Source organism: Sesamum indicum, linkage group LG8 (genome assembly GCF_000512975.1).
Source record: "Sesamum indicum cultivar Zhongzhi No. 13 linkage group LG8, S_indicum_v1.0, whole genome shotgun sequence".
NCBI classification, from domain to species: Eukaryota; Viridiplantae; Streptophyta; class Magnoliopsida; order Lamiales; family Pedaliaceae; genus Sesamum; species Sesamum indicum.
Window position 1 is genome coordinate 1020261 of NC_026152.1, and position 22239 is coordinate 1042499.

The following is a 22239-nucleotide window of genomic DNA, read 5'->3' on the forward strand; positions in this document are numbered from 1 at the left end:
CGATAAAATCAAACTTATATTGACCACTTTGCCATCCAAAAAGTCAAATTTCGGTCACATTTCGCTGAAAATTGGTCAGAGGGACCAAATTGAGACAAAAATTAAAGTTTAGGGATGCTAAAATCAAGAAATGAACTTGAAGGACTAAAATGATTTTAAAGAAAAATTTAAAGAATCAAATATAACATTTACCCTATTTGTTTATTTTTGGAACAGATGATACTATCCATTCGATTACCTTAAAAGAACATCACGGAGGGTCATTTGTTCATGAACCTCATGCCATGTATGCAAGGGGTATTATCAGCACATTTGATTACTTTAATATGGTGGTATCTTAGTTACATTGAATTTGATAGAACAATTGGGTTATTTGAAAAAAAAAAAAAAATACTTTAGGATTGATAGAAAGAAATGGAGGCCTTTAAGGGAAAAGTATTATTTTAGTCCGCTAAATATGTCTAATTTTAATTTTAGTCCAATAATTATGTTCATTTTTGTTTAGGTCCAGTAACTTACGAAATTGCTTACTTTTACTCCTCTGACAGATTTTTGAATAATTTTACCCTTATGAGTGCATGTGGACTAAAACTGCCTTTTAAAAGTTGCATAGGGGTAAAATTATCTGAAAATCTGCCAGACGACTAAAAGTAAGCAATTTCATAAGTTACTGGATCTAAACAAAAATGGACATAGTTATCGGACTAAAATTAAAATTAGGCATACTTAGCGGACAAAAATAATACTTTCCCCGGCCTTTAATGTATCAAACTGAGTTACTGCAAATGGGTGATGGATAATGGAATGAAAAACGAAGAGATGAGACTTTAATTGGATGCCCAATTAGATGTTCCAAACACTCAAATAGGGTCATCTAAGCCATTGACTGATTAGGAAGATGTGGATTTGGGGAATGATGTGGACTTAGACATGGATAGAGATGAGGGAAATAATGCAGGGGAAGGGAATAATGACGATAGTGAGTTTGAATGCAGAGAGTTGGATTGTAGTGATGGTGAAAAAAATGAGGATTTGACTTAAACAAGGGATAGGGATGATGCAGAGACTAAAACAGGGGATAGGGATACAGAATCTAATGTTGATGTGCTTAATAGAGGGGATGAACTTGATTATGATATGGACTCTGCTGGGTAAGGGAAGAACAAACCTCCTTTTCCCGATGCTGCTAATATAATGGATCATGTCTTTTAATTAGGGATGTTGTTCAGTAACAAGACAGAATTTAGAGATCCTACACACTCACATGCTATAAAAACAAAAAGAAATTTAAAGATTACCAAGAATGACAATAGGAGAGTGTATGCAAGATGTGCAGAAGAAGGTTGTGGTGGAGGATAAAATGCACTGAAATTAGGGAAGGAATACACACTTCAAGTCAGATAATACATTTCAGAATACAAATGTAGCATCACTCTCAAAGTAAAAAGTTGCACATCAAGATGGTTGTTTAAGAAACTTGAGGATAAATTCATAACAGATCCTGAAAGAAATGTGAAAGAGTTCACATATGATGTATGCGAAGATGTAATATTGACAATTTCCTAGCATTAGATATAGAGGACTAAGGGAAAGGTTTAAAAAAAAATCAAGCGTCTAATCAAGAAAATGCACAATTCTGCAATTAAGCTAAAGAGTTAAGGAGAAGTAATCGAGGGTCCTCAGTTCTCATGTCAATGCAAGATAGCACAAATGGTAATGCAACTAGAAAGTTTGATAAGTTTTATGCTTGTTTTGGTGCATTGAAACAAGGTTTAAAAGTAGGTTGTAGGACTATTATAGGAGTGGATGCGTGCCGTTTGAAGGGGCCTTTTGGGGGAATACTATTGACAGTTGTTGGTGTGGAAACAAATAATATTAGTTTCTTATTGCATATGCTGTTGTGAGTGGGAAACAAGGGCTTCTGGAAGTGGTTTCTTGAGCTTATTAAATCTGATTTGGACATTGTCAGAGATGATGTTTATACATTCATCTCTGACAAATAAAAAGGCTTGGTTCTAGACTTTGAAAGTGTATTTTGGAATGTTGATAATTGATTTTGTGTAAGGCACCTGCATGGGATGTTCAAAATGGCAGGTTGCAGAGGACAAGCCTTCAGGATAACCTTATGGAATGCAACTAGAGCACTATAGTTTAGGAGTGGTTGTGGAGGATGCAGGAAATGGCTTCTTTATCACAGGATGCATATGAGTGGTTCAGTGACAAGCTTACAAGTCAATGGAGCAGACCTCACTTCTCTGTTTTTCCAAAGTGTGATTTGCTTTTAAATAATATATGCCAACATTTAACTACCGCATTTTGGATGCAAGGAAAAAATCAACGCTTACAACGTTGGAGTGGATCAAATCATGGTTAATGACTAAGATGCAGGAAAGTAGGGATAAATCAAGGTCAAAGTGGAAAGGCAAGTTGTGCCTAAGAATCAAGAACATATTAGAAAAAAAAAAAAAGAAAAGAAAGAAAGAAAAGGAGAAGAGTTCAGAATGCATCCAAATTAAATATGATGATCTACATTATGAGGTTGCTGATGGAGCACGATTTGTAGTTGATTTGTAGAAGCATACTTGTTCATGCAAGAAGTGGGATCTCAGTGGAATCCCTTACAATCATGCATGTCATGCCATTGCTTGCCAGCATCTTGACCACAAAAATTTTGTGCACTAGTATTACATGGTTGAGACCTTTCTCAAGTAAATGAACCTTAGTTATGGAAAAAAACTAGGTACATTGCTCCAGCCCCACCAAATTATGGAAGAAAAGTTGGCAAGCCTACTAGAGCAAGGAAATTAGAGGCTGATGAACTGCCAACAAGAAAGGAAAAGAAGTCAAAGTCTAAAAGGATAGACAAGGATGAACAGGGGTTATTACAACATCAAGTGCAAGTTCTGTGGTGGTGTCGGCCACAATAAAAGGCTCTGAGATCAAAAAAGAAACAAAGGAGTTTGTAACCTCCTTGGATTATGAACAAGAAACAAATATAAGGAATAATCTATTCTTAATTCTGTTTTTGTTAATTCTATTTTTGTATGTTACTTCTATACTTAATTCTGTTTTTTGTATGTTTGCATATTGAAGTGATCAATGAAGTGCAAGTTGAACTTTCCAATGAAGTAGAAGAGGGTGTGTCCAATGAAGTGCAGATAGAAGTTCAAGCTTAAAAATTGTCTGTAAGTATGGTTTGCTTTATGTATATTATACTAGAAGTGTTAACATTTAATAATCAGTTTATAGGCAAGAAAAAGAACCAGGACTGCAACTGGAACCACAACTGCAGTTGTAAGCAATAAAAGGGCATCTCCAAAAAGAAAAGCTAGAAAAGTAAGTATTACTAACTATAAATGGCAATTTAGAGCCTATGATGTTTATTTATTTGTTTTACATAACTTCAGGCTACAATGGCACCATCCCCAATTTCAAACATTCATACATTGTCAACAATGGCACCATTTTCAAGTTGTGTTAGTGCACAGAGTAGTGGATCCGACTTGCTTTTGTTGGTTAAGGATGGAAAAAAATTTATCACACTTAGCAACTTGAATACAGTGATGAAGCAAGTTCGAGCAAAGAAGAAATCGAAGACCACTTCAAGCGAGGAATGAGCATGTGGTACATAATTTGAAGGTTTTTATGAAGTCTATAGTTGGTTTTTGTGAAGTCTATACATTATTTTTTTTATATGAGGTGCTCAATACCCAAATTTCAATTGTATGTTTAGGTAACTGTGCTACTGTTTATTTCTTTTTGAGTCGTCCCAATTGCTTTGTGTATTGAGCATGTTGCTTTATTTTGTATATGCTATTGAAAATAAAAGATACTCTTTTTTCCACTAGTCTATATTTTCAGCACTTTTGTTTCAGGTTCATCTCATTTATGCACTTTTATTTCACATCATTTTACTATAAGCAAAATAGGTTGAAATATTCCTATTTCTTATGTTACAAAACATAATAAATAAACACAAAAACAAAAGAAAGTACAATATTTTGTTCCTTCAACATAGGCTTAGCATTCTCTTCTTCCACCTTGTTTATTCGACTAAGTAGCCCAGGGATAATCAAAAGTGCCCTTGCACAGAGTGGATTATCCTCTCAAGCAAAGAACCCACAACTATTTCTTCTTGCACATGCATGAAATCGTCTATCCAGAGTTTCATTAATCCAAGAGGTACGCATCCTTTCAGCCTGTCCACAGAAGCAATTAATATAGCTAACTTCAAAAATTTTCATCGTCGTGACAGCAATAGAGAAGAAGTAGTAGAGAAGCAAATTTTGGAAGAAGCTCATATGTTTTCATGGTCAACATCAGGGCACTCTTTATGGAGTGAGGGGACTCATTTTGGCAGTAAAATTTTCCTCCTAATCATTGATCCTCCCACATGCAGCAAGGGCAAAAGAAGAGTTAGTTGAGCTAACTAACAACACTTTGACCCTTTTCGTTAAATATTGACGAAAAATTATAAATGGGACCAACATTGTCACTATCTTTAATTTTTTTGGACTAACATTGAATTCTCATAAATCACGGGACAACTGTCCTTCTTTGTGGGACCAAATATGCAATTTAGCCATAAGTAAAAGGAGGAGGGGAAGGGAAAGAATAATAATTTCCCTTCAAGTTATTTGGTATAATTGGAAATGGAGTAAATTCTTTCACTTGTTTGGTACAATGAAAACAAAATGAGAAGAAAAAATTATTCTTTTATAGTTTTGTTGAATAACCCTTCTCTTCATTTTGTATAAAAAGATAAATAAGTTAATATTATACTAATATAATTTTAGTATATAATAAATTTAAACATCTTATTAATAAAAAAAAATTATCAAACAAGAACAAGAATATTTTTTTATTAATAAAAATATTCAGCGATTTTGTTGTCTTTTCTCTGGCAATTATATAAGATATTATCAGCGGGAAGGAGAAAAGAATTAGAGGAAGATTATATATATAAGTAATAGAGTAAATAAAAATATAATATATATTTTTTTATTTTTTTGGCCTTATACTTTCACTTTTTCGCCCAATTTTGGACGAAAACAAAATTGGACTCAGAAGGGATTCGTATACATCTTGTTTTATTTCCACTCCATCTCTTTCCTCTAACTAGACATCAAACTATCTTTTATACATTCCTTTACTTCCACTTATTTTATACTCTTATTTTTCGCCCCAACCAAACATACTCTTATAGTGCCTCATTTACTTTTAAGTTTTAATGGATTGGCTTGAATATTTCAAATAATCCGACCCCTATATTAAATTTACTTGCATTTAGTTGAGCTCAGGATAATTTCTCAGCATAAGCCCAAACCTGATGGATAAAAGCCCCCATTTATTGGGTGAAAACGTATATATTTAAACATGATGTGATACATTTGACCTTCTTGACCAATTGGACATTAACATGGTGGCATTGTCATTTCATCTTTCTCATGCCCGAAATCTAACAAAGAAGCTATTGTTAAAAAATCGGAGCTTCTAAAGTGAGTTTACATAGGTGAGAGAGCTACATTTTTCGTGGATCTTGGATTAGTTCTTATTACAACCTAACCTGATACAAATATGGCTAAGTAAATCCCGATTTGAGCTGGGAAAAGCTCCAGAATGAGGAAGAAGGAAGAAAAAAAAAATTTCTGCCAAGGATCACGTTCATTTCATTCTAGCCGTAGTGCTTTCATACATGTACTCATTTTAGCATCTAGTCACTGTTGGAAAACCACAATGGATAATTTATATAGTAATCTCATAAATAAATCTCGCATTTAATAAATAATTATATGCATGTATATGGATCAAATTAACCTTAAGTAGGGGAAGTATGTCGATTCACGTATATGGATCTGCCTCATCTACAAGCCCATATTTTGATTTGATCACGAAGATATTGTCTTTCTCGTTGATTTGAGATCACCCCACGAATATCTTTATAATCTTAACATGTTAGATCTTGGCCCAAATATTGTGGAAACCGTGAACACGCCTTGCTCGCCTTGGCGGATTACTATCAGAATAATCCACTCATTTACACACCTTAAATCTATTGAGTCTATAGTGATGCTTCAAGAAAGAACATAGAGAGAAATATAGAGAGATTACTTAGAGAGAGTATTGTGATCAATTCATTTGTATCACACTTTTCATCACAACCGTGTACCCTATCTATAGTGTACTCAACCTTATTCCTAAGAGGAGTCCATATTCCAACATATATTTGGAAGACTACAAACCCTATCTTAAATTAGGTATATCCTAGATGAGTCCTTCTCCCAATATATATTTGGGAGACTGAAACTTTATCTCAATTATAGATGTATATTGGGTCATAGTCCACAGACCCAACCTAATATTCAACAGCTCATACTCATACATATTTGACTCGATCTCCATGATACTTATCATCTCAATTTCTTAATGTCACGTTCATTCCTTCATATAGGAAACTAGGCGTACAACCAAGCGATAAGGAACAATGAGAAGAGTTATATTAAATCATCATCGAATTAACATAACTGTAAAACTCAACAACTGATGTACCCCAAAAGTCGCATTTAATCAAGCATCTCTAGATCCCTTAGTAAAATAGAGCATGCTGAACTCACTCAATATGTACCTATATTCATGACTGATCGGTCAATTTCCAACACAATCGCCCGGGTTATAAACAATAGAACACAATAGAGTTACCAACTTAGTTCTTCCTTGGCCTCTCATACTAATCAGCTCGGTCTTAACAGATTCCTAGACATGCTCTGATAGACTGAATAACACATGGCCATTAGATAATCATGATAAAGTAGTGTCATCAAGCTTACACCTTATGACATGGTCCAATGTCCCAAAGGATACAATAAATAATATGGACTCACATAGTGACGAAGTATGGATCCATCCAGTCACCTCCCATAAGTCATCGTCTCAAAGCATATATAGTATGAATATATATTATGTGAAGCTCCCACTCAACTTGGGCATGTCACCACTCTTAACATCATATGAACCTAAGTCCAGTCGCTATCCAAGTGCCTAACTTGAGCACTACCAGATAATTACTCTCTTAATGCCTTCTAGTAGTTCGCATGTTTGCCTAAATTAGGCCTTTTATGAAATTCAGACATATTTTATAATCAGTCAAATATACGATCTTATCTTAGCTCCTCTAGCTAAGGCGACTATTCATTATATTATCCTTCCCCACTTCTCAAGTGCAACGGTGATCACTTGCATGACTTATTTATGCGAAATGATCTTTAAAATCTTATCCTACTCGCTATCACAGCACAAGGTGATTGCCTGTGTGAGAGGGCTAGTCAAAGCTTAGTGACATTTCATAATTCAGTACCAGTTGCATGTTCCCATAACCTATAAAAATCAAGTTCTACATGATCCTTTACCACTAACACACCTTCATATATACCAAGGCCACGGTCCAACTTTGTTGTTGATGGTTGGTAGTTGAGTGAGCGTCGCAAATATGTCAAGCGAGCTGTCAATTGTATTTCGAAAAAAAAAAATTGGATGAATGAATATCATATTTTCAGAATTCATCTTTGGTTCCCTGAGCAAGAGGGGGACATGTCGATGCGTCGGGTGGACTGCAAGAGCCACGATTGCGAGATAAGCAAAGTCATGAGGTGATCAAAGCGTTGAGGCTGTTTTGGTGGACGAGATGCCACAGTCTGCTGAGAGTGGTGGATGAAGAGCCACCTTCTCGTTGGATTTGGAGGAACCTCAAGCGGGGAAGGATGAGCTTAATGTTGAGGTGCTCAGGCACTGTTGCACATGAGGTGCTTGGAACAAGCCACCCTTAAGTTGCGAGGAGTGGACGTTGGACCCCTTCTTTTTATGGGCAGTTGTCAGTGAATGAGCAGCATTTGGCTGAGCATAATTTATGGGATAAAGTGTTGTTGTGGTAAATGATGGTGCGTCTAGAGGAAAGACAGCACGCTTTCAAGAACCAGGGGGCATAAGCATTCGTTGTGTGAGAATGGCAACTTGTCCGAAGCTTGAGTAGGGGCAACCCATTTAGCCATGTTGGGTGCTCGTTAGGAGCATAATTGAGCTGAATTGTGAATGTTCTTTGAGGGAATTCTGACACCATAGTATTGGCTCTTTGGTTTAAGGATTTCTGAGAGGGACTACCGAGTGGAGAATTGTGGGGAGCATCAGGCTACATTGGCACCATGAGCGGGCGGGGATTTGAAAATCCTAATCGTGTTGTCAATGTTAGACATAACGTAGTTGGACTGAGCGGGGACTTGAAAGATCCCAATCTTGTTGGTGCGACCAGGCTAGGGGTTAGAGTTTCGCGATCGGGCTGGGACTTGAGTTTGAGTTTTAGTTGCGCGGGTTGGCAACAAAATCTCAGTCCCGCAATCTTTGAGGGCAGTGACCCCCTTTTAGCGTTGAGTCAAGAGATGACTCTTTAGAGAGAAGTTCGGTCTATGAGCAGCGTGGTCCCGACAGTTTGGGCATCCAACCCACATGCTTGCAACTGTTTAAGTGTGGTCAACCGCAGAGGCGGGTTTGCATGTTTGTTGAGGACGACAACACCTCGAGTGGGGGAGAGAGTGCGAAGTGTGCACACAAACTCCACACTTCATCGTTCCAGATTAATTCGGGTGTATTTGAGGCACTGTTTTGAGGGACAACAAAGGCTCAAAGGCACACTTGACATGACTTGGAGCACGGTTTGCTATCTACCATTTGAGAAAATTGGGAAGAGAGTACAGAATGCATGTACAGACTTCCGACTTGCGTTATGAATGAGTGTATTCAGACACTATCTATGAGGGAAAACAATCAGTGAGCAACAGTTGGGAGAGAGTGTAGAAGCGTACACAAACTCCATCATGAGTTGAACAATAGTTGGGAAGAGACTATAGGGAGGCACAGACCTCCAACAACAGTTGAGCAACAATTGGAAAGAGAGTAGCGACATTAGGGAAGAGAGTGTAGAAGAGTACACAAACTTCCAACTTGAGGCGATCATGTGATATGCAGTGCATTGAGGCACTATATGTGGAGAGCTACCCACCGATTTGGGGAAGGGAGTATAGAGAGAGGCACAGACTTCCTTTTGAGTTTTCATGTTGAATTGAGTATGTTTACGGCACTATATTTCGTGGGGGATCAGGCCACCGATTAGGGAAGATGGTGCCGACGAGTAGAAGGACTTCCGCTTGTGTTGATTGAGCAGATATCGGGTGCGACAGAGGCACCATTTATGGGGAGAAAACGTGTTGTGCTGAAGAGACACTCACGGTCGAAGCGCTCAAAAGAGCAGGAGGTCGGTCTGGTGTCGCATGATACTAAGAGAGAGTATTGGGCACCACATACACTTCAATCCTTAGTGTATGTGTTGACGAGGACGTTCACAAATCGAGTGGGGGTGAATGTCACTGGCTGCTCCTTGGGCAAGATGGTCGGCGGTGACTTGCGGAGGACGTACGGGCAGCTAAGGGATGTTGGCAGGCACGCAGGTATGCAAACGGCCTTCGATCAAAGACTCTTACCAATTTGGGTTTGCAATACTATTCAAATGATAACTTCTTTAAAGTGTGGGGATTCTATCCGCCAAGTATGACGTCATTCCGAGGACGTTTGAGCATGGAGATATAAGGGCGACGATCAGGCGCCACCCTGCGCGAGCATGAGAGAAATGTTTGAAGTAGAGTGCTTTATCCTTGGCGATTTGAAAAATTGTTTCTAAGGCGAGATCCTTGGTGTGTTGGGAGAAATTCCAAGATGTTTCAGAGTTATACGATTCAGTTTGAATAAGAAACAATGACGATGTTCGAAGTCTGCCAGTGTAGTGGCGGGACTGTAGTTTCAGAGTATTGCACGGGCAATTCCTCTGCGATGGATGATCAGATGGGGCTGAAACTCTAGACTCGTGATGTGGAAATCATAAGCTATGACAACGGTTTAAGTAGCACGTGATTTGGACGTCGATTGAGGTAGATGCGGAAAAAGTGCGCTCCTCGGCCATTTGAATGTCCTACGTTGGGCACAAAAGCGACCGAGAGGTTCCACGTGAAGCGCAAGGTTGCTCCACGGGCTGCGAAATATTAGGAGCAACACCTCTTGTGTGAATGAGTGAGCAAGGCAAGCACTCTAAGACCTCGTGATCCAACTCATGGCACGCGCTATTGGATTTTACCCGTCCATGGAGATCTGTTGGCTATGATGAGCGGTCGTGTGGGGACGCTGCACTGTGGACAAATTATGAAGCCATGCCGAAAGGCAAGAAGGCATGTCGTGGCCGAGGATGCCCCGAGTGAGTGCTGGGCATGAGACGAGTGTAGCGGGTGCATGCGGAGTGCCGTAATGCCGAGGTGGAGTGATGATGCTCCTTGCCATCGAGGAATGCATTGCGGGTTTTGAGATTGTGGGCGAGACGCATGGCAGCAGACAAGCTAGTTGGGGCCGTCTGCCAAGAGATGCTAAAACGTGCGTGCCTAGAGCTTCGACGAACATGGGCATTTTGGATAGGCGAGCGCACGGGCACGCGGTGCTGCGTAGAGAAGCCTTCAGATGTCGTGCTAGCGAGCTTCACTGTCGAAGATACGCGACGGACAGTCGATAAACTCTGAGATGTGCGAAGGCTGGTCGAAGGTTGGGTGTAACCTAAGACGCCGCACGGGTGAAAAATACATTCTGTTGCGAGACAAAGGAGTCCACATGTGACAGTTGGCATCAGAGCCCAGATAATCCCGGGCTCCCGAATGAGAGTTGTGCCCAGTTGAAGATCTGGATTGGCACATTCGTTCTACCTGATGTAGGGCGACTTGGGTTGAGACCGTCAGTTGAGACAAGATGAGACCGGATTACGACACAGTTATGTGGCGTTGTTGTCTTGGGCTTTAAAATGCTTCAACAAACCGATTGTGAGACGGAATAATTTTGAGTCCGTCCGTGACACCGGGTCCGGGCCGGGTCTCGAGTCCATAGAGACCCGCCCTAGACCTGCCCTGACCCGATAATATATATAATATATTTATATATATATACTTTGGACACATTGATGTGTTCTCATTGTTGGTTGTGCAATGAGGTAAATGGTTAGCAAAAATTTTAATTATATTTTTTTTTACTTTATTTTGGTAGAATAAATATTAACAATATATTATATTTTTTGTTTGTATATTGCTAGGTACTTGTTCAACAATTGAAAAATTGAAAAATTGTCTAACAGTTCTTGATGAGAAGAAGATGAATAATAATATTGTATTTATTTTGATTTGAGAATTTATTTTCGGACTTGAATATTTGTGGAACAAATTTATTTATAACTGATATGTTGAAAAAAAATTTATATTTGTACAACAAATAAAAAATAAAAATATAATGGGTCCACCGAGTTAGATGTGTCCCGACGGGTTTTGTACCGAGGTGGTGCAGGGTATAAAAAAATGGGGCGGGGCGGGTCTCAGGTCACTCGAAGTTGGTGGGGCGGGTCCCAAATCCTCCCAGACCTACCCCAAACCTATCCCGTTGGCACCCCTAATCAGAGATGAGAAAAATGGAGGGGCTCAAGGACAGTGTGTTTGGTGCCACTTCTTCTGATAGTTTACTCAAGGCTTCAGTTGTACCTTTTATTTTCTCTATTTAATGAAATTAACCTCCCCAAAAAAAAGGACTATCTCTAACAATATATAGCACTAATAAGTGTTTCACATCTTATGAATGTACATAAATTTTAAAAATAAATTATTTGCATAAATTTTGTAAAGTAAAAAAGTGTCTAAAAATATATATTATAGAAACATGTTAATATTTATATTGTTATTTATTAAAAATATTGATAGATAAAAGACAATAAAGAGAGAAAATAATATTGTGAGAGAATTAGATAACACGTAAAGAGGAAAAAATAAAATAAATAAAATTTAGAAAAAAATATTTAATAAAATAATTATCACTTTTATCTTAAAAAAATAATTATAGACGAATGAAACAAACTAATGATAATAATAATAATAATTGATCAATTATATATGGGTACCGATAATCATGTCAAAATTCAAAACCACCACAAGAAACTATAGAAAGGAAACAGATAATAATCTCTCTCATTACAGAACCAAATTACAGATGATGACTACTCTCAATAATTTCTTGTCCCCAACTTCACAGTTAACAGAACCCAAGAAACATTTCAGCCTCCCGATTTCTCCATCGCACCACCTCTTCACCCTTTCAAAGCCGTTCTTGAATCCAAATCTTGCCAAGAAAGGCAGGCCCTTTTGGCCCAGCGCTGCTGTCACAGAAGACAGAGACGTTTCCTCCACGGAAAAGACAGGTGATCAAGATGGAGAAAAGGCTTCAGTTTCGAGAAAAATGGAGGGGCTCAAGGACAGTGTGTTTGGTGCCACTTCTTCTGATAGTTTACTCAATGCTGCTATTGTTCTTGCTGCCGGTTCCCTTGCCATCACCAAGTTGCTCACCATTGATCATGACTATTGGCATGTGAGTACTCTCATGTTTCTTCGATTTTTCATTTATGCACCTTGTTTTCACTTATGGATTACTCATTTTGTATCTTTTGGTGAATGCCAATAAGAAGAAGTATTAGAAGCTTTTAATGCTTAATTTTACATTTGTGTCACCAAATAATTTGTGGGCTGTTTTTGGTGCGTGTCTTTGAAGATTTCTGTGAAATTATTACATATCAGTGCAAATTTCTGTTCTGAAATTCCTTTGCCTTTTGATTTTATTTCCAGGGATGGACCCTTTATGAGGTGTTGAGGTATGCACCTGAACACAACTGGAATGCTTATGAAGAAGCTCTTAAAACACATCCTGTATTAGCAAAAATGATGATAAGTGGGATTGTTTACTCTCTGGGAGATTGGATTGCTCAAGTAGGCATTTTTTCTGTTCCAAGAAGGACAGATGTTTTTGGTTCAGGATTATGCAGCTTATTGAACTGACATGTTTGATGATCATTTCCATGTGCTCAAAATCTTTGCAGTGTTATGAAGGGAAGCCCCTTTTTGAGTTTGATCGTACACGCATGTTTAGGTCCGGTCTAGTTGGTTTCACACTCCATGGATCACTTTCTCATTATTATTACCAATTCTGTGAGGTGATGTTTGTGGCGCAAGTTTGTTGAAATCCAACTTAGCTTTGATCTGTTTTTTACTGTGTGTGTTTGGGTGTGGATGTCTGATATTGCTTGATTTCACAGGCTCTATTTCCTTCCAAGGATTGGTGGGTGGTCCCTGCCAAAGTTGCCTTTGACCAATCTGTGTGGGCAGCAGTTTGGAACAGCATCTACTATGTGGCTCTTGGTTTCTTGCGCCTGGAATCCCCGGTCAATATTTTCGGTGAACTAAAATCAACATTTTGGCCTATGTTGACTGTAAGAACCACCTAAAAATAACTCTTTCTGTGAATATAATTTCATATTTCATTCATTTAGCCCGAAAAGGTTACACATGACAATAGGAGACCCCATCATGTTAGCATAAAATAATTATCAGGGAAAAGATTAAGTAAAATAAGTGTTATTGGAAACTAAGTACGTTTTATCGTGGCCTTTTATTTTCTTTTTATTACAAATTGCTATTTGGAGTGCTTACATGTCGTAGTCGACTGCCGACGAGGAGTGTGTATAATGTACTTTATTTTCCTGCGCTCTTTCAAGCACAATGCTTTAGCACATACTTCAACTCCTCTTCTCATTTAACATTGAAAGGAGGGCAGTTCGGACCTTGGTGGTTTTGCTGTTGAATTTGCTCATTGAAGCACACAGCTAAATGATCTGTTCGCAATGTATTTATATTGAGTTTTGACCTGTAAAATTTAGTAGCCAGGTTTCAGGCTTAGTTTCTGGAATTATACTAAATTACTGTCGTATATATAAAAGATTAAAGGAATCCTGTTGTTCTGTGACGTATGAACATTTTAATAGACAGTAATTGTATGTTATATGTTTGTCTAGCACTCATCCAGAGTTCCTGCCCAGCTTGACATGTTATAGAAAAGTGGAAGTCCTTCTTACTTTCCAGTTGCTTTCTGCAACTCCAAGTTAGTGCTTTATGTTGAACTTTCTCAAATTTCACGTTTTTCTTGTTCTGATGTCCAATATGTAAATATGCTACAGATAATATAATTTAGACACCCTCGATACGTATCAGTGTATGATCAACAGTATCCTATTGTGAATATTCTTTCTGCTAAATATCTCTTTCTCGGAAATTGTAATAAATCCGAAACAACAAAGAATGAGTTGGCTTCGAACCGTGCTTTTTTGATATTTTGACGTAATTGTCGATTCATTGAATGGACTTGTGATTAATTAAATTCTCTCTGATACATCTGTAACAGGCTGGTTGGAAGCTCTGGCCTTTTGCTCATTTAATCACCTATGGCGTGATTCCAGTAGAGCAAAGACTTCTATGGGTAGACTGCGTGGAGATAATATGGGTTACTATACTCTCGACGTAAATATTAGAAACATTTAACTTTTACTGTCAAACCATGCTAGTAGAGTATATCATGCTCAAACATTAGAATGCATTCAGATATCAGAAGTTGCAGCAAGGCCATACACACCAGATGTTTAAACGATCGTTTTTGTTCTGCAGTTATTCAAATGAGAAATCAGAAATGCGGATGTCTGAGGCGTCTGACGCTGAAGCTGGTCCTTCATCAAACAAGGTAAAGTCTGATAGAAACTAAGGCCACATTTGGACGGAATATTTTGGATTTCAGAGAAGAATTTAGGAAAAAGATTCAAATGACTCTATATTTAAAGGATTTGAAATCCATTGATATTCTTCAAAACATAGTTCAAAGAGAGAGTTGAAAGACTTCCTTTACAATATGGAATTATCCAAACATATCCAAAGAGTCTGTTACGAGGCATTTTTTTAATTTCTTATCTTTAAATCCTTAAATCCAAACACAATGCAAGTGAACTTTTTTTATTCCTTCAATGCATAATCTACTTATTTTTCTTTCTCATATTAACCAGCATGCATATTCCAGGGCCACGTAGTTTATATACTGTTCTTGTTTTCTTCAACAATATTACCCATGGGAATAATATACGACGAATAACAGGCTTGTTATTACCGTTCCTTCATCCTTGGCAGGAAAAATAGAGTAAACTGCTCGCAGAAACAAGTGAATGAAATCCGGGTAAAAGCGTCCAGCTAAAGTCCGAGTTTATTGCTCTTCTTTGATGGAGTTAAGGATGAGAGGCTCTACCGTCTGCTGTCCAGACCCAGGGGCTAATACATTATACATCTAAGGTAAAGTTGTTGCAGGGCATCATCATATAGCGAGAACTGTTGGAAGTTCTCTATCCTACAATGATCTTCTCTATCCTACAATGATCTTCTCTATCCTACAATGATCTATGTCGGAGCAGCTCTGCTGCTGTCGCAACGACAATGCCATTATTACATCTGAACTTGTACTCTTTATGTGTAAGAAAACCAGCAATGGTTTTGTGTATATGTTGGCTTTTATGATCTTTTTCACACTGGGCAGACTGTAATTTCCCTAAGCAGCGGTTTGTGATATTGTGTATCTAGCAAATTTAGTAATTTATACACATGTTTGTAAATTGTCCGTAGGATACAGACATATGAACGTTTACATGCAGAACTTTTCAGTTTGATCTGCTGCATTACTGATTACTAGGTTTGTCCTCCCCTGCGATACGGTGGAGGTGGTATAAAAAATCCCCTTCTACTATTCAAATTTTCAATACCCCTTAATTTTAAAATTTTAATTTATGTTAATAAAAATATCTTTATGCCTTAATATATATATAAGAAAAATTGCACAAAACCCCCCTATATTTTTAAAATTTAGCTAAAAATCCCTTATGTTAAAAGAATAGGCAAAAACCCCCGTGTGTTTTTCAAAATGTTGCATACCCCCCTTCCATTAGAATTTTCAGCCATGGGTTATACTATTGGAATCCTCTTCTCAAGACGAACATATTCATACCATCAATTTGAACTTTCATTGGCCGGAGAGACTGGGCTTCGAGCACGATTGTCAAAGCTTCTTGGCTTTGATTCGTCATCGTCTGGATGAATTCTAGCCTGGGACCACCACCACTAGACTCACCTCGACCTGAAGATTCAAACGAGACCAACCTTGCTCATTTTGATCAAGTTTTTATTGAGATCCAAAAATTTTAAATTTGTTTCTGTCGTAAAGTTTGTTGCTGTCGATACGACACCATTAGTTTATATATCTCATTGGCCCCTCTAAAATAAAAAATAAAATTGCGGCCTCTATTACAGTTGTGTTCTCTACCATGTACTGACGTGAGAGAGTTATACAGTCAAAAAGTGTTTGTTTAAGTTTTGCATTTGAATATGGAGTGAAACTGTAATTTTATTAAAAAAAAAAAAAAAAAGGAAACGTTTGTGTGTTTTGACCTAACTTACGGAATGTCACTGTAATTTACCCTTAATTTTTTTTAGATTTTTTTTCACTGTGGATGGAATTTTTTTCCATTTTCTTTTCAAATACTTTTTTTTAAATCTGAACTTTCAAATTTTAAAATATTTTTTTAACGTTTATTTCTGGTACAAATACAATATATATATTATTAGTGTAAAATATATTTATATTGAATTATTAAAATTTAATTTTAGAGGAGCTAAAATTATATATAGACTACAATAGAGAGCAAAAGGAATTTATTTTTGTATCTCGTTTGATTCATATGATAGGATTAGGTATGATGGGATTGGGTGGGATAAGAAATTGAATAATATTTAGTCCTACCTTTCATTATATATTGCTCGGTTTAAGTTATTATATGTGTGATATCCCATGTGATAATATAATACCATATTTTGTTGAAAAGATTATAATGTATGATTAAATGTAAAAAGACTATTAAGGGTATCCTTTCACTACAAGAAATTTTTTTCGTATCTATTGATTATTTTTCTTGTAGTATTTTTTAAGTTGTTTTTATTTTATAATGCAGCTTATGAATGATTAAAAAGAATCTCAAAATTAATTAAAATAATTTTTTAAATAAAATTGATTTAATTGAAATGGAAGTTCTAAATACACATCCAATTTGACAAACAAATCAAAATTCAAATATTTTTGAAAAGTCCCAAAAAAAGATACAATAATATTTTTTATTATGTAATTATTATAATTTAAAATATAATTTTTTTAATCATTTACAAAAATAAAAAACTCTGAGAATTGCTGCAAACAAGTCATCTCGTTATTGTTTATAGGGACAAGAAATAGTTGGAAAAAAAAAATGGAGGATGAGGGGAGAGAAATGAAGACGTGAAGAGAGAGAGAGAGAGAGAGAGTAGGGACTGGAAGGTTAAATGAGGAAAGATATTTTTAATATAAATTTATATAAATGGTGGGATTGTATATCCCACTTAAGAGACGGAATTTATTATCCCATAAATCTTTATAAATAAGATCGAGTCCGATATTAATATGAGGTGTAAAGAAATAATAGCCCAAACCAAAGGCTGGGACTTTTTTACTGGATGGCCGTTTTCACTTGAGACCCAAAGGGCCACCTATCCACTGACGCGACCCATAAGAGGTTTGACCTTAATGTTTAAACCCCCTCACCCTCATTTCTCTAACCCTAATCTCCCCTTCACCCTAATTCGTTGTTTGCTCTTCTTCTTCTTACTCAGACGACCCTTTGGGTCTCCCCCACCTTCTTGTCTTCTGTGTTCTTCACTAATGGCTGATTATGGACTATTAATGTCCAGCCTCTTTATATGGCTGGTTTATGTTGGTTTGGCTAACATGCTAAGTCTCTGCTCTCATCTTCCTCTCCCTCTTTCTCTAAAATACTCTTAAAAGCCTTAGTGGCAAAACCTCTATGATTTTCTGTTAAAGCCTTTGTGGCATTTTTCTTGGTGGATATTGATGAAGCCTTTGCGGTTCAAAAGCCTTTGTAGCTTTAAGTGATTCAAGCAACCGTGTAATGGTTGTGGCCTTGGCCCTCTGTAGGCCTAAGGGTCTTTGGCTCCTGAGGCTTCATTATATATATTGTTCTCTGTCATTCGTCTATCTTATTCTACAATTTCTAGGTTTGTTTATTGTATCTGTATTCCTGCTTCTTAAGATCATTGTAATTTTAATAGAAAAGCCTGTAATAATTTTTAATATTTCTGTATTGTATTCTGTCGGAGATCGATCCATTCCTTACATCAGACTCTAATAATGCCAACCAAACGCATGAATGTACATGAAAAATGATCTTATCATGCCCAATCACAAAAAGCAAACAAGGCCTTAAAGTATTAGGTTATTTTCGTCCACTTGGGATGAGTTATCAAAACTATGCAGAAGGAAAAAATTTTTAACACCAATATTGCACTATAGAGGGGGGAAAATAAATTTCACCCAATTTTGTTAATAATAGTGGAGTGGATTAAAATAGGATAAATTACATGGAATTTTCTTAATATTTGGTATAATTATAAATATATTCTTATTAATACCCCCTTACTAGTAGCCTTGATTTTAATAGTCGACTAATAATTAGTCCAATTCATGAGTTTTTGTTAAGTTTGTATTTATTTTTTATGATGAGCTAATCAAAATGTCCTTGTGGATTATGAATTATAATTTATTTATTTTTTAAAATTCTTTAATTTCTTTTTGGGCCAAGTGGATAATTTATTTTCAGTTTTTTGAAATTTTCCGTCCATCTTGTCTTTGTTAGAAAAAGAAAAATAAAATACGACAAGAGCAAAGTTAAGAATTCCAAACCTTCATTTAAAGATTACAGAATACCATCAAATATTGAAGATGTATTTATAATTTTTCAAATAGTAAGAAATATTCATAATTATGATAAATCTCATGAGAATAATTTACCCTGAAAAATATCAGGTGAGAGTATTTTAGTCCATAAATAAAGGAAATAAAATTAGAATCTTTTATAAACATAGTGCTGAAATAGATACATATTAGTTTATAGGGCAACAAAAAGGAGTAATAGAAAAAGGACAAGAGAAAGGGAAAAAGAGAAAGGTCCCACCGAGATTTGAACTCGGGTTACTGGATTCAGAGTCCAATGTCCTCACCACTAGACCATGGGACCTTCGTCTATGTCAGGTCTATTTTTCCTTTAAAGTATTTCTTCCAAGTCTTCAGCAAGAACAATGAAGCAGCAGCATTGGACTCCCAGTGATCATTACTGCACAGATGAGAAAAGCCCTCTTGAAACCCCTTTCCACCACCATCTCCAGGCTCCTCAAACCTTCAATCCCTTTGCCAATCTCACATTCCTCACCGTCTCTTAAACGGGCGTCTTCCTTTACTCCTCTCCCACCTCCAGAATGGGTGCAACCCTTCAACGATCTTTCTGACCTCATCACCACCGACCCAAAACCCGAGCTCCAGCCCTCCCCCTGGGTTCCAAGAATTCTCCACTTCTTACAAAACAACAACTTGAACCACCCCTCCACCACCCTTGAGCAAGAACTGACCAGCTTTTGCCATAAGTATTTAATCAGACTCCCTCCCGCTTTTGTTGCGTATATTCTCAAGAAATCTGACCAGCTGCCGGACCGGGCTGAGACCGCCTTTCGATTCTTTATCTGGGCTGGTAAGCAAAAGGGGTATGCCCATAATCTTGAGTGCTATGTGTTTATGATTGAGATTTTGTGTTTGGAAGGTGATTTTGATAGGATTAGGTTGGTTTTCAATGAGTTTAAAGGTAAGGGGTTCTTGATGAATGCGGTTGCTGCTAATTCTCTTATTAGGAGCTTTGGGAATGGAGGGATGGTTGAGGAGTTGTTGTGGGTATGGAAAAGAATGAAGGATAATGGGATTGAGCCTAGTTTGTATACTTATAATTTCTTGATGAATGGTCTTGTGAGTTCTATGTTTATTGAGTCAGCCGAGCGGGTTTTTGAGGTTATGGAAAATGGGAAAATTAAGCCGGACATTGTCACGTATAATACTATGATTAAAGGGTATTGTAATTCGGGGAATGTTAAAAAGGCTATTGCAAGGTTTCAGGATATGGAGGCGAGGAATGTGGAGCCTGATAAGATTACTTTCCTGACTATGATGCAGGCTTGTTATTCAGAGGGGGATTATGATTTTTGTTTGAGACTTTACCATGAAATGCAGGAGAAAGGACTGGATATTCCTTCACATGCGTATAGTTTAGTGATCGGTGGCCTTTGCAAGGACGGCAAGTCTATGGAAGGATATGTTGCTTTCGAGAATATGATTGCAAAGGGTTGCAAGCCCAATGTTGCAATTTATACTGCTTTAATTGATGCGTATGCAAAAGATAGGAACTTGGACATGGCGATGGGGCTCTTTCAGAGGATGCAAAGTCAAGGTTTTGAACCAGATGAAGTCACATATGGAGTAATTGTGAATTGTCTGTGCAAGAACAGGAGATTGGAGGAGGCACTGCAGTGGTTTGAATATTGTAAACGCAATAATGTTGCCATCAATGCTGTAATGTATTCGAGCCTCATTGATGGCCTTGGGAAGGCAGGGAGACTGGAAGATGCTGAAAGCCTATTCGAAGAGATGGTTGAGAGGGGATGTCCTAGGGATTCATATTGCTATAATGTGCTCATTGATGGATTGGCTAAAAGTGGGAAGGTTGATGAAGCATTGGCACTTTTCAAGAAAATGGAAGACGAAGGTTGTGATCAGACTGTGTATACATTCACGATATTGATCAGTGGCTTGTTCAAAGAACACCGTAATGAAGAGGCGTTGAAATTGTGGGATCTGATGATTGATAAAGGTATCACTCCAACAGCTGCTTCTTTTAGGGCCCTTTCCATTGGGCTTTGTCTTTCGGGCAAGGTTGCAAGAGCTTGTAAAATCTTAGATGAGCTAGCACCAATGGGCATTGTCCTAGACACAGCTTTTGAAGATATGATAAATGTTTTGTGCAAGGCTGGCCGTATTATAGAGGCTTGCAAGTTGGCTGATGGGGTTATTGATCGCGGACGAGAAATTCCAGGTAGAGTTCGTACGATTATGATAAATGCCTTGAGGAAGGCAGGCAAAGCCGATTTGGCAATGAAATTAATGCATAGTAAGATTGGTATAGGGTATGATAGGATACGCAGCGTTAAAAAGCGAGTAAAGTTTCGAAATCTTGTTGAGAGTTAATATATGTCTGTTCATTATGGTAATAAAAACCTTTTGGTTTGTTCACATAATTTCTGGGGCTTGCCCAAAGTCACAAAGGCAAATTGTTTGTTCCATGAGTAGATGGAAATAACCCATCGACATTGTTCATTACTTCAAGATGTTAGATCAAATTCGACTGCACTAATGAAGGTGGGCTTCCATCTGAAGCAAAGAAAATCATCTGTAAGCAACAGCCACTCACCCCCTCACTGTCAGTTTTTGCAAGTCCAAACATTTGTAATTTTTTTGCAAGAAATTCTTGAAAATTTTGGTGTTACGGTGTAGTACTAGAAATTGCATATGTAAAATTTTCGTTTTACAAATAACTTTTATAGGAACAAAGGCTTCTTGAAATATTGGCAATTACTCTCATTAATTCTTTCCTTACTTTTGGCTCTGTTCATTTGTTATTTGCTTGTTAGAGGTTGATTAAGTTATTCTTCACAAGAGTAATTGCAACAAATAGTTTGACAACATGATGTGTATGTTGACAGAATTCTATCTACACCAATGTATATGTTGTGTTTGTTTGTAAGTTTCCTCAATTAATGTGAAAATTTTAATTCTTGAAACCAGTGGAACTTACACTACGATGCTTCTTGTAGTTAAGTGTTGTAGTGGGCGGAAGTATTAGGAATGGCAACAGGACAGGTCTTTATTGAAATTGTTCTTGATCCTAGATTACTGTTGAAAGCCAGCGAACTTATTTTAAAGAAAATTTTGATCCAACCTAATAAGCAAGGGTTATTCTAGAATTATTTGACCTCAAGACAAATCGAAAGATATTGTCTTGAAAATTGAGATTCTTGTAAAGAATGAGACAAAAATTGAATAGGACCTGTTACGTGGGACCAAAAATAAAATTTTTCCTAACTATTTATTCAGATGGAACGGTTTGAATTGGTCAAATTCAACTTGTTTAACGGTCAATTTGGCGAGTTAGAACATTTTAAATGTGCGCTCTTGTTTTTCTGACACAAGTTGTAGCTATAACCAAATGTAATAACAATAAAAGATAAAATGAATTAATTTAAAAAAAAAATTAAATCAATGTTAAGAAAAAATAAAAGTTCCAGC

At 37.1% G+C, this 22239-nt stretch overlaps 2 protein-coding genes and 1 non-coding gene across 3 annotated transcripts; 2 read left to right on the forward strand and 1 right to left on the reverse strand.

The window, feature by feature from the left end:
* LOC105167356 (peroxisomal membrane protein 2) lies at positions 12032-15648 on the forward strand. Its single transcript, XM_011087038.2, has 7 exons — positions 12032-12483; positions 12738-12878; positions 12989-13102; positions 13205-13378; positions 14347-14462; positions 14607-14679; positions 15117-15648. Exons 1-7 carry the CDS (start codon positions 12109-12111, stop codon positions 15123-15125), a joined length of 1002 nt encoding a protein of 333 aa, XP_011085340.1. The 5' UTR covers positions 12032-12108; the 3' UTR covers positions 15126-15648.
* Positions 19022-19093, reverse strand: TRNAQ-CUG. The gene has a single exon. It is a non-coding gene; the product is annotated as a tRNA-Gln (tRNA).
* LOC105167358 (pentatricopeptide repeat-containing protein At1g03560, mitochondrial) lies at positions 19152-21188 on the forward strand. The gene has a single exon (XM_011087039.2). The coding sequence runs from the start codon at positions 19198-19200 to the stop codon at positions 21139-21141; it is 1944 nt and encodes a 647-aa protein (XP_011085341.1). The 5' UTR covers positions 19152-19197; the 3' UTR covers positions 21142-21188.